General features: G+C 37.2%; 2 protein-coding genes across 2 annotated transcripts; both read left to right on the top strand.

Moving 5' to 3' along the window:
* Window positions 1-7,592: 7,592 nt before the first annotated feature.
* LOC103608423 (olfactory receptor 7A10-like) lies at window positions 7,593-8,363 on the top strand (the record flags this gene model as incomplete). Its single annotated transcript, XM_008592854.1, has 2 exons — window positions 7,593-7,947; window positions 8,233-8,363. Coding segments are annotated over exons 1-2 (486 nt in total), but the record flags the coding sequence as incomplete, so codon positions are not given.
* Window positions 8,364-8,379: 16 nt separating this feature from the next.
* LOC103608422 (olfactory receptor 7A10-like) lies at window positions 8,380-9,165 on the top strand. Its single transcript, XM_008592853.1, has 2 exons — window positions 8,380-8,689; window positions 8,975-9,165. Exons 1-2 carry the CDS (start codon window positions 8,380-8,382, stop codon window positions 9,163-9,165), a joined length of 501 nt encoding a protein of 166 aa, XP_008591075.1.
* The last annotated feature ends 4,660 nt before the right edge of the window (window positions 9,166-13,825 follow it).

Below are 13,825 nucleotides of genomic sequence, written 5' to 3'. Positions count from 1 at the left end.
GTGTACATGTATTGAAATATGACCCTGTACCCACAAATATATATAAATAACACATTTCAATTAAAAATCATACAAGCTTTAAAAAAGAAGTTGGATTTTTTCACTCACTTTAGTATTTGTCTTTTTTAAAAAAATGTAAGTATGAAAGTATTTGGAAGGAATGTGTGAAAGTTTATACATTTTGTGTAGCCAAATCCACCAGTTGGTCATACTGTGTTCTTGTCATATCTTTTAAAATGTGGAAAGGTCTTCTGCATGACTTGAGTAAATGGATCACCCTTTGAATACATTTCCAATGTGATTTCATACCTCCGTTATTCCTTATTGTGCCTTTTACCTTTTTGTAATTAGATTTCTGGACGTTCCAACACCTTCATCCGTCATGTGAAAAGCATTCTTCACCATGTGACTAAAGATCATATCTATTGTTCATAAACATATTTGAATCCTTGCATCTTTAGCTAAGATTGAATGGTAAGTTTAGATACTGCTCCCTCCCCACATTTAAAATAAACGTCCTGTTATATTTTATTATTTCCAAGCTTTTGGCAATTTAATCTTGAATTAGTGACCCTTGTTGATGTCATGAAGTTCTTACTATTGTATATCATTATATAAAGTAAGTTTCATATTTTCATTCTATTCCATTTCATAGGTGGTATTGAAACCACACTACATGATCTAATTGCATTCAAACTGCCATTCTCTGTTCCCTAAGTTCTTAGCTTCATTTAAAGCTTCTCTTTCTATATTATGCACACGTACATACTCATACAACTTTATACAAATGCATGAATAGATTACTGTGCACATCGTAAATGCTCTTTATGGTTTAGTGGTGTCTCCTTTTCTAACATACCACCCTCCCCTTTTTTTCTCACTGATTTGTACCTGAAGGAAGTTACTAAAATCATCTTCTGTAATGCTGATTCATTATTTCAATTGCTCATGGTGTCTCTGTGCCATTTACAGTATTGATGGTCTTTCATATTTTTTCTTAATAAACTGCTATTATATCAATGCTACAAACTTTTGAATTATTATACTAAAATGCCATGCTCAATAAGGATTGATTTTGTCCTCCAGGGCATGTTGAGTAATGTCCAGAGACATTTTTGGTTTTCATACTGGGGAGGGGTTTTTAGAGGTCAAGTTGCTTCTTAACTTAATACAGTGCACAGGACAGACCCCACCACATAGAATGATCTGGCCCAGGATTGCAGTAGTGCCACGGCTAAGAAACTCTGTGTTTCAGATGATGTGCATTTTTTTATATTTGTAGCTGTCTGCTGATTTTTTCCCCCAAAGCCTGTAACACTGCACATTCCTCCCAGCAAAATTGGAGAATACCCCTTTGGCTACCAATTTAAAAGTTCCAAACCTAATGATGTGACACCGTTTACTTTTTCTCCCCATGCTGATGAGCTTGAAAGAGGTTTCTTGTTTTCTTACACTGTTCTGGGTTTGAGCAAATATTCCTATATTGATCATCATTTTGATTTGCTTATTGTTATTATNAATTTAAAAGTTCCAAACCTAATGATGTGACACCGTTTACTTTTTCTCCCCATGCTGATGAGCTTGAAAGAGGTTTCTTGTTTTCTTACACTGTTCTGGGTTTGAGCAAATATTCCTATATTGATCATCATTTTGATTTGCTTATTGTTATTATAAGCCCATTTTCTATACTTATCAGCATTTCAATGCACTTTTACAGATTGCTGTGTCTGTACTGACTTTTGGAGATAATTTATGGCCATAAAAAGTTTTAAATTTTATTCAGTTCAATGTGTCTATCTTTTTACTGCAGTGTTGCATTACTCCTAGTCTTGCCCACATGTGGATTTTACATGAAGTTTTCCTGATGTTCGTCTTAAATGTATTGTTTCCTTTTATACTAAGTTCTTTGATTACTCTGTTATTTGTAATATATATGAGGTAGGGGACCAATTTCATTTTCTTCCCAACAGAAATGTATTTACAAAAGCTTTTATTTAAGTACATTTCAATTAAAAATCATACAAGCTTTAAAAAAGAAGTTGGATTTTTTCACTCACTTTAGTATTTGTCTTTTTTAAAAAAATGTAAGTATGAAAGTATTTGGAAGGAATGTGTGAAAGTTTATACATTTTGTGTAGCCAAATCCACCAGTTGGTCATACTGTGTTCTTGTCATATCTTTTAAAATGTGGAAAGGTCTTCTGCATGACTTGAGTAAATGGATCACCCTTTGAATACATTTCCAATGTGATTTCATACCTCCGTTATTCCTTATTGTGCCTTTTACCTTTTTGTAATTAGATTTCTGGACGTTCCAACACCTTCATCCGTCATGTGAAAAGCATTCTTCACCATGTGACTAAAGATCATATCTATTGTTCATAAACATATTTGAATCCTTGCATCTTTAGCTAAGATTGAATGGTAAGTTTAGATACTGCTCCCTCCCCACATTTAAAATAAACGTCCTGTTATATTTTATTATTTCCAAGCTTTTGGCAATTTAATCTTGAATTAGTGACCCTTGTTGATGTCATGAAGTTCTTACTATTGTATATCATTATATAAAGTAAGTTTCATATTTTCATTCTATTCCATTTCATAGGTGGTATTGAAACCACACTACATGATCTAATTGCATTCAAACTGCCATTCTCTGTTCCCTAAGTTCTTAGCTTCATTTAAAGCTTCTCTTTCTATATTATGCACTATATAATGCACACACCTTTGTGAAACACAAAGGTGGACAAAACCCCTGCTCACATGGATCTTGCAATAGAATGGTAAAGATGGAGTGCAATGAAATAAATGTGTGTGGAATGTAATATCATGAGGGATACATCACATGCAGAATGCTATTCCATGGGAAAGAATACAACAGTCATGGTGTGTGTGGGATTTTTATAGAAAATGGTCTGGGGAGGACTTTGCATGTTGGTTGAAGACCAGAACCAGGACTAGGGTGTGCTCACTGGATTTGTCAAAAGGGAGATCAAAACTGAAAGCCTGAGAAAAACAAATATGTCAAATAAGAAAAGTTGAGGAAGGGATTTTCTCATCTCCTATCAATCCATATCCAACCTAATTGGTCAAATCAATATTGATGAGTACACATAGAAAAAGCAAGCCTTCTAATATTTCATATAAAATATTTCAAATATCATTCTTTGCATATTTTCTTTTTAGAATTTTTGGTTTATTCCATTTGTTCTTTTTTTTTCTATGATGATTTATAATCTGTATTTTTAGTCTAAGTGTCTTGGCACCAAAAAGACATCATTACTTGTGTCTTTTAAGAAAAAGTGTTTTGATTTGTTTAAAATTATTTTTTCTGGGGCTCAAGGAAACATAACAGAGTTGGATTCTTTCTAAAACCAAGGAAGCTTTTTACTTCCCTGTACTCTCTCAGGGACCACTTAAGCTTATTAGATCTTTTTCTCTCTCAGGGCCATTAATAATTCTCCCTCTCTGTCCCTGTTTATTGAGCAGATTTTCTCTATGTTTAAAAATACAGGGCAAAAAATGTCTACTTTAAAAAAGAGCCCTAAGTTTATATGCATGTGGGAGATTTACACACAGGAATTTCTGGGTATCATTTCTACCTATTTTTGGAGAAAGATCACTTAATATTGACAGCTTTACGTATCCATTTTTTTCTAATACTGTGATTGGGGTGAGAAGAACTTGATATTAACACAGCTCCATGTTTAAGTGTGTACGTGTGTGTGTGTGTGTGTGTGCGCGCGCGTGTGTGTACCTTTAGGGATGAAAGCAAGTTTCAGAGAAAGGGGACCTAGGCTCAGTATATTCCAAAAGGTAAATCATAATACAGTGGTCAGAACATAAGGCAATGGACAGAAATGAAGATGGATGCATTTCAATTCTCAGGGCACCTTTGCAGTCAGCTTACTAAATTGCAGATTTGTAACAGAGGGACTCCTTGTGTTTTAAAGTTTCAGCAGCAGTGAGGCCACCTCACTCTGTAACATCCTCTGACACCATCTAAACACTATCCTCTTGCAAATTCACCTGCCATCCTGGCTTCCTTGTTGTCCCTGAACATCTGAAAAAAGCACCTTCTTCAGAGCCTTTGCAATGGCCGTTCCTCCTGCCAGGCATCCACTTCTGCAGATAACTTTTTGGCCCCCCGTCCTGTTTTCCTGGAGTTCTCTTTTCAAGCGTCACGTAACTTGGCTGAAAACCCAGTAAAAGTAACACTCCCTGTCAACGTTATCCATTAGATCTGCTTTCATTTTCTTTATAGTATATGTCACCATCTGGCATGTTACACAATTATTCCTTCACCTACTTATATTTGCTTGTATTATTTGTCCATTATTAGATGTTAGTGACATTTGTTTTTCAGCACTGATTAATCATTGCCTAGTGACTGGAACATGATCCACAGTCAATTTATATTCATTAAAAGCATGAAAAAATGTCAATAATTTTTTTTTGTGGTAAAAAATGTGTAACATAAAATTTGCCATTCTAACCATTTTTAAACATGCAATACCACAGAATTAATTGCATTCCTAATGCTGTGTAGACATCATCTCTATTTATTCCAGAACTTTTATGTCATTCTAACCATAAACTTCTTACCCATTAAGCATTAACTTCTATATTATTCCTTTCTTCCGGCTTCAAATAACCTCTAATCTACATCTGTGTCTGAATTTTTTCGTCTTAATTTATTTTTTCTGAATTGACCCAGGATAATTGTATATATTTATGGAGTACAATGTGATACTTGGTATATTTATAATGTGTGAAATGATCATATCAAGGTAATTTGCATAGCCGTAACCTAAATCATTTGTTATTGTTTTGTGTTGGAAACATTCAAAATCCTCTGTACTAGCTATTTGTAATTATACAATGATTCGTTGTTAACTGTAATTTCCCTTTAGTGTTGTGAACACTAGATCTTATTCTTCTTATCTAGCTACAAATCTGTATCCACTGAGCACCGTCTCCCTGGGTAAGAATAACTAACTAACTAACCCTGCTTGTTCTTTTTTCCCATTTATGTGAAATATCTTCTTTTATCCCTTCACTTTTAGTCTATGTGTGTCTCTATAGGTAAAGCATGTTTCTTGTAGGCAGCATATGGATGGGTTGTGTTTAAAAAAATCTATTCAGCTAGTCTGTGTCTTTTAATTGGTGCATTTAATTTGTTTATATTCAGTTATTATTTATACATGCCGTCTTACTCCTGTCATTTCTGATTGTTTTGCATATTTTTTGTTCCTTTCTTCCTCTCTTATTGTTTATATTTGCAGTTTGGTGGTTTTATGTATTGATAAGTGTTGATTCCTTTCTCTTTCTAATTTGTGTATCTGCTGTACCAGTAAGTTATATATTTTCGTGTGTTTTTATGATGATTGTTATTAGTCTTTTACTTCTAGCTGTAGGACTCCCCTAAACATTGCTTCTAAGGCTGGTCTGGTGATAATGAATTCCCTTAATTTTGCTAGTTTGAGAAAGACTTTATTTCTCCTTCATTTTTTTTTTCCTTTTTGTCTTTTTTACTGACTGGCAACGGGATCACAACCCTCGGTGTTGCGCCTGCATCGTGCTCAGCCAGTGAGCAGGAACCGGTCTCCACATGGGATCCAAACCCTCGGCGGGAGCGCCGCCATGCTCCCAAGCGGCTCACTCTCCAGTGCGCCACCGGGCCGGCCCTCTCCTTCATTTTTGATGGTTAGCTTTGCTGGGCATAAAATTCTTGACTGGAAATGTTTTCCTTTAAGAACTTTGAATGTATCTTGCCATTCGCTCCTGGCCTGCTGGGGTTCTACTGAGAAGTCTGCAGTTAGTGTAATGGGGATACTCTTATATGTGACTTGACACTTTTGCTCTTTTTGGAATTCTCTCTTCACATTTAACATTGACAATCTTACTGTAATATGCCTTGGAGTGAGCCACTTTGGGTTGAATCTATTTGTAGTCCTTTGAGATTCTTGGATATGTAAATTCATGTTTTTCAAGACTTGGGATGTTTTCCCCTATCATTTTATCAATTAAGTGTTTAATATTTTTTTGTTTTCTTCTGGAAAAGCCCATATTTTGAATATTGTTCACTTAATGGTATCCCAGAAATATTTTAGCCTTTCCTCATTCTTTTCTATTTTTATTTTTTGTCTTTCTGGTTTATTTCAAAAGAAGCATCTTCAAAATTAATTTATTTCAATAGAAGCATCTTCAAAATTAGAAATTGTTTCTTCTTGATCTAGCCTGTTGTTGGGACTCTCTGGTGTGGATTTTATTTTATTCAATGATTTCTTCAGTTCCAGGATTTATGTTTGATTGTTTTAAATGATATCTATGTCTCTGCTAAATTTCTTGATCAGATCATTTGCTTTTTCTGATTTGGGTGAATCGTTTCTTTGTATTCTCTTATATCTCAGTGAGTTTCCTTATGATATTAATAAGATTTCCTTTAGCTCTGCTTTCTTGGGGTCAAATTTATTAAGGTAGTGCTCCCTGAGCTGTGTTATTGGATTGGGGTGCAGGCATACAGTACTCAGTAGTCTAGCAGGGGTGGGCAGTGCAGCAGAGGAGAGATTGCCTGTCTCATATTTGGCCGGTTGTGTGGAGATGCAGCAGTTTGATATGGAGATGGGGCTGGCTTCCCAGATGTGTAAGTAAAGAGTCTTAGCCACTCCTGGGCCTGGGCATAAGTCCCTGAGATCAGGACATTGTAGCCACTTGCATGACTGCATTGGGGTAACAGTGGAGCATTAAGGTTGGGAAAGTGTAGTGGCTCCTGGTCCCCAGGGCAGGGTGTCCTCTTGAAGTGTCTCTGGTTTCAGGATGACACTGTACTGCTCATCTTGTGTCATTAGGGTGTGGTGTGGGCAGTGCATAATGTGTGCTTCTGTTATGGAGCAACACAATGCTTGGGTTCTCTACAGTCTGCTCCAGGCTTGCAAGGGCTTTAGGATTTTTCTTTAGTAGTAATTATAGGTTATTGTGGTGAGAAGGAGGGCTGATATAGGGCTTCTACTTAACTTTTACCAGCGAGGGAATGTCACTCCAGTGCAGATCCTGGTGGCAGGACATGGTGGCTCAGGCAGCATGATTGCTCCCCTCCCTATACAGCCATGCTGGACTTTTGGGCTCCACTTGTGTCTCACCAGGCTTTTGCTGCAGTCCGGCACTGTTCCACAGACATTGCCATCTCTATGTAGCTGTTTATTAATTATTTTGATCCTTTTTTGTTGGAGGGATACATACCAGGCACCTCTACTCAGGCATCTTTCCTGCTCCCCTTGTTAAATTTTGAGCATGTGACCTCTTAGTGAAGGTGGAGAGTGGGACAGGATTCCTAATGAAAAATGACACATGGGGTTCCCAGAAACAAAAGAGATTTATGCACAAAGTATAGGAATTAGTGTCTTGACTTCAGGATGTAAATGACAGCATTTCTGACAGGTTCATAACGTATACTTGTGTCATGTTCTTTTTTCTCTTTTTTTGAGTCACATCAACCATATGGAACCAGGGAATGAAACACAAATTATAGAGTTTCTTCTTCTGGGACTTTCAGAGGACTTGCAGCCCTTCCTCTTTGGGCTGTTTCTGTTTATGTACCTGGTCTCTGTGCTCGGAAACACACTCATCATTTCAGCCATGATCTCAGACTCCCACCTGCACACACCCATGTACTTCTTCCTCTCGAACCTGTCCTTTGTGGACATCTGTTTCACCTCCACCACCATCCCAAAGATGCTGGTGAACATCCAGACACACAGCAAGGTCATAACCTATGAAGGCTGCATCACCCAGATGTACTTTTTCATTCTCTTTGGAGTTTTGGAGAACTTCCTTCTCAGCGTGATGGCCTACGACCGGTATGTGGCCATCTGCCACCCCCTGCACTATACAGTCATCATGAACCCCCAGCTCTGTGTGTTGCTAGTTCTGGTGTCCTGGGTCATGAGTGCCCTGAATTCCTTGTTACAAAGCTTAATGGTGTTGTTGCTGTCGTTTTGTACAAACTTTGAAATTCCCCACTTTTTCTGTGAAATTAATCAAGTGGTCCTAATTGCTTGCTCTGACACTTTTCTTAATGATCTGGTGATGTATTTTGCAGCAGGGCTGCTGGGTGGTGGAACCCTCTCTGGTATCCTTTACTCCTATTCTAAAATAGTTTCCTCCATACGTAAAATCTCATCAGCTCAGGGGAATTATAAAGCATTTTCCACCTGTGCATCTCACCTCTCAGTTGTCTCCTTATTTTATTGTACGATGCTAGGAGTGTACTTTAGTTCCGCTGCCACACACAACTCACACTCGAGTGCAACAGCCTCGGTGATGTACACTGTGGTCACACCCATGCTGAACCCCTTCATCTACANTCATCATTTCAGCCATGATCTCAGACTCCCACCTGCACACACCCATGTACTTCTTCCTCTCCAACCTGTCCTTTGTGGACATCTGTTTAACCTCCACCACCATCCCAAAGATGCTGGTGAACATCCAGACACACAGCAAGGTCATAACCTATGAAGGCTGCATCACCCAGATGTACTTTGCCATTCTCTTTGGAGTTTTGGAGAACTTCCTTCTCAGCGTGATGGCCTACGACCGGTATGTGGCCATCTGCCACCCCCTGAACTACACAGTCATCATGAACCCCCAGCTCTGTGTGTTGCTAGTTCTGGTGTCCTGGGTCATGAGTGCACTAAATTCCTTGTTACATAGCTTAATGGTGTTGTTGCTGTCGTTTTGTACAAACTTTGAAATTCCCCACTTTCTCTGTGAAATTAATCAAGTGGTCCTAATTGCTTGCTCTGACACTTTTCTTAATGATCTGGTGATGTATTTTGCAGCAGTGCTGCTGGGTGGTGGAACCCTCTCTGGTATCCTTTACTCCTATTCTAAGATAGTTTCCTCCATACGTAAAATCTCATCAGCTCAGGGGAAGTATAAAGCATTTTCCAAATGTGCATCTCACCTCTCAGTTGTCTCCTTATTTTATTGTACGATGCTAGGAGTGTACTTTAGTTCCGCTGCTACACACAACTCACACTCAAGTGCAACAGCCTCGGTGATGTACAGTGTGGTCACACCCATGCTAAACCCCTTCATCTACAGTCTGAGGAATAAAGACATAAAGGAGGCTCTGAAAACACTTTTCAGAAGGAAGCCATGAAAGAGCCAGTTTTCAGGAAGTGCCTGTGATTGCAGGGTTCTAAGTCTCAGAGCCAGACACTGCTGTTATTTGATCAGATTATGAAAGTAGAACTTGCTCGATTTATTGCCTGCATTTTCCATGTTTAAAATTTCAACTGCTTTATCTAATTTAAGCAGCTCCCTTTAGTAAGCTTTCTGTTCTGTCTGATAGCCAATGTTTCCCCTTTCACGTTTTTCAAGTTTCCAAAGGTATTCACAACTTTTTATCAGGAACAATTTAGAGGTTCATATTCGTTTCACATGGTGACAAGTTTGTACTACTTTTGTGACATAAATTACACCTGACAACTGAAGCCATTATATACTATAATTATAGACAAAGTTAGGATACAACAGATTTTCCTTTTGTGTGTCTGTCACTCCTTAATGATTATGTTAATGCCTTTCCTTATATTATAAACTATGATACAATGAATAAAATTGCATGATTTTACAGCTGATTATGCAATTTAATTCTCATATAGATACTGTTCTCTTAGTCATCATAGTGTTCACAGTGGCTACTATATTTCATGGCACAGAGCAGTAATGAAATATTGTTTATCAAGTATATGTTAAAAGGGTAGTCTGCTCAGAAAGACAAATTAGCATACATTTACAATATGGTCATGAAGTCAGAGATGACCTTAAATATTTAAAATTTTCAACAACATTGAATATTCAATCATACATCTTCAATGGAATAATTATTTTTGTAGATGTACGTCTGCTCAAGCAAATGTGTCTAAGTGTAAGGAAGTTTATTCAGGAGACTGAAGGATTTGGTTTCATGTTCTGTATGATTCATTGTATCATCTGCTATTGGTTTCTTGTTTTGTTTTTTTACTTTTCCAGCTTATTGGGTCTATTTGACATACAAAAATTAAATATAATTAATGTACATAATGGGGGGAATTTGGACCTATGTACAAATTCATGTTACCATCATCACAATCAAGGTAATAATTATTTCCTTTCCCTCTACCAGTTCCCTTGTGTCTCTGTGTGTTTGTTTTAAATTGACAGATAAAATTGTGTTTATCTGCACAACATAATGTCTTGAAGTGTTAAGTCTAGCTATTTGTTACTTTACATAGTCATTATTTTGTGGTGAAGACACTAAAATCCACTCTCTTTGCATTTTTTCAGGATACAATATCACCATTAGCTATAGTCACCATGCCCTACAATACATGTATTTAACTTATTTCTCCTATCTGACTGTAATTATGTATCCTTTGGCCAACATCTCTGCAAGCCCTCTTCCCCATAACCACACCATCCTCTAGTAACAACCATTCTACTTTACTATGAGGTCAACTTTTTTAGATTCCATATAAAAGTGAGAACATGTGGTATTTGTGTTTCTGTGCCTGCTTTATTTAACATAATGTTCTCCAGGTTCATCCAAATTGTTGTAAATGACAGGATTTTCTACATTTTTAATGGATGAATGGGATACTATTTAGCCATCTTTTTTTTTCCTGCTTAAACTTTATATTGCTTTCTACAAATATGACTCCTGCTGTCACCCTAAACAAAATACCTTCTCCTTTTAAAAATTTTGTCACAAAAATTAATGTTCAGGTGAATGAACGTGAGTTGTGTATACGCTCATAAATTTTATGTTTTCTTTTATGTTCTAAACTCTCTCTAATGCTCATGAGCAAAGGATGACTCACACGAGAGCTGGAATCCTGCCCATTCATGCTTCTGGGAATGAGGACTTGTGAATGAGGGGCATGAGTTTTCCTGCATAAACATACATGTTCTTCCAAACTTACCCAGTTACCTGGAATGGAATTTCAGTGATACACACTATTTAATGTAGTTATCTGAAATAAATGTGAATAACCAGGTAATCATGAACATTTCCTTCCATTTTAGGAACAAATGCCCAAAATAAAAAGCGCCAGAATATTCTGAATGTCCTCAGTTCTGTTTACATTGATTATTGTATGAGTAGGTATTGTACATAAAAAGCCATTTGAAAAGTAAATGGTTTGATGTAATGCCTTTTTTTTCTATTGCGTGGAAATCTATCTCATAAGTCTGTAGTCATCTGTGACTTATCTGGACATGCTCTGCTACCTTGGCTGGGTTCTCCCCCATCGGGGGGCTTCCTCCCTGTAGGAAGCTCAAGGTGTTCATGGCTGGGACACTTTGGCTCTGCCCCTCATGTCCTCTCTCCTACTGCAGCAGGCTAGCCTGGACTCATTCACATGGCAAGGGCATGGTTACAGGAGGGAGAATCAGAAACATGCTAAGGCACCTTGAGGGACACTGTCAATTCCACCATATATTACTGGCTAAAGCAAATATAAAATCCTAAGTCTAACCCAGATCCAAAGAAGGGTAAACACACTCCACCTGCAGAGGGAAGGAATCTTCACAGTCATATTGCACAAGTCATGGATACAGAGAAAAATGGTGAATTGGGGTCATCTCTGAAAACAGTCTACACAGTATAATTTTCAATTCAATAAAGTTTTTTGGCGGGGTTACTTCAAGTCCCAAACCTTGAAGGATAACTCCTTTTACCTTCACCCTCAGCAGGTGAATACATTTCTTGGAGTAGACAGTGAAAATCAAACTATATGTTTAATGAGAAGTTATGGAAATTCTATTTCAGATTGTCAAGATTCCTCACATATAAATGTTCCTCTCCTGCTTTTCCCATCCACCTGGCCAGATTAAAAAGAAATAAACTGTTTTCCTCCTAAATGCCTCACCAAGTCCAGGAAGCTTATATCTTGACACACCGATGAACGGAGATTGGGGAACGTTGATGCATCTTGATGCCACAGGAGAGCCCCGTAAGTGATATAGGGAACTAGGAATGAAAGAAGCATGGATTTTACCTGCAGAAATGCTGGAGGCACAAAGATGGACATATAAAGGGCAAGGTCTCCAAGTACAATCTTCGGTAATGTTCAACTGTGGAGGGTCCTTGAGTTTCTCTCACCCCCACTCTGCTCCCCCTTTTCTCTCCAAGTCTCAGTTTCTTAGACTTCAATTTCCCTAGCAGGAACTTTCCTTCTGTAGGTCTGATATTTGTTCTGTCTCACCATTCCCAAACACTCTGACATTTATATTTTCACCAGAGACATGCATACACTCCTTGTCAAATAAAATGATTGTTTTATTCAAAAGTAATATTCACACCAAAAGTAATATTCACACTAGAAACATTCAGCTCAATGATTTTTTTTTCCACAAAATAAATACCCCTGTATAACCAGCACCCTAGAATCTTTCTCACCTGTGCTACCTTCTAGACACACAGTCTCACCACACTGGTAACCACTGTTTTGACCCTAACACCATTAATTAGTTTGAACTGGTTTTGCGCTTCATATAAATGAATAATTTAGTATATCTTAGCTAATGTTAAGCTTATTTCAAATGTTGATCCATATTGCTAAATGTGGTTGTAGATAAACCATTTTAATCGATTTATAGTATTTCATTGTGTGACTGTACCCATTCTTATGCATCTCATTAAAAAGCACAAGCTACAAAAGAAAAAAAAATAAATGGGATTGTATCAAACTAAAAAGCTTCTGCACAACAAAGGAAACAATCAACAGAGTGAAAAGACATCTTACTGAATGGGAGAAAATATATGCAAACCATAAATCCAACAAGGGATTAATATCCAAAATATATAAGGAACTCAAACAACTTCACAGTAAAAAAAAAAAAAAAAAAATCCAATTAAAAAATGGGCAAAGGAGCTGAATAGACATTTTTCAAAGGAAGACATACAAATGTCCAACAGGTACATGAAAAAATGCTCAACATCACTAAGTATCAGGGTGATGCAAATACAAACCACATTGTGATATCATCTCACTCCAGCTAGACTGGCTACTATCAAAAATAACAAATGCTGGTGAGGACATGGAGAAAAGGGAACTTTTCTACACTGTTGGTGGGATTGTAAATTAGTACAGCCATGATGGATAATAGTATGGAGGTTTCTCATACAACAACAGGTAGAACTACAGTATGATCCATAATCCCACTTCTGGGTATACACCCAAAGGGATGAAAATTATCATGTTGAAGGGATACCTGTGATCTCATGATAATGGCAGTTCTACATGCAGTAGCCAAGATATGAAGCCAACCTAAATTTCCATCAGGAAAATGTGGTACATATACAAAATGGAATACTACTCAGCCATAAAAAAAGAATGAAATTCTGCCTTTGCAGCAACATGGATGAGCTTGGAGAAAATTATGTTAAATGAAATAAGCCAGACACAGAGAGATACTGCATGTCCTCACTCATAAGTCGGAGCTAAGAAACAAAAAAGACCATAATAAATTATTGAACTTTCAGAAGGAAACAACAGATCTGTAGTTACTAGAGATGGAGAAGGGGGAAGAGTAGGTGGGATAGGGAGTAATTTGGTAAAGGACACAAAAAATAATTACAATTTTTAAAGATGAGCATACTAATAATACCGATTTGATCATCACATACTGTACACAAATACTGGTAGTCAACTCTGTACCACATAAATACGTACAAAAATAATAATAATAAAATAAATTAATTAAGACATTTTCTTTTTGAGCAGTTTTAGATTTACCGATAACGTGAGTGGAGTGTAGAGACACCCCTGCGCCTC

This window comes from Galeopterus variegatus, unplaced genomic scaffold, assembly GCF_000696425.1.
Source record: "Galeopterus variegatus unplaced genomic scaffold, G_variegatus-3.0.2 Scaffold8403, whole genome shotgun sequence".
In the NCBI taxonomy this organism is placed as follows: domain Eukaryota; kingdom Metazoa; phylum Chordata; class Mammalia; order Dermoptera; family Cynocephalidae; genus Galeopterus; species Galeopterus variegatus.
The sequence above is the reverse complement of the archived record's forward strand: the minus strand, read 5'-3'. Positions and strand labels throughout refer to the sequence as shown.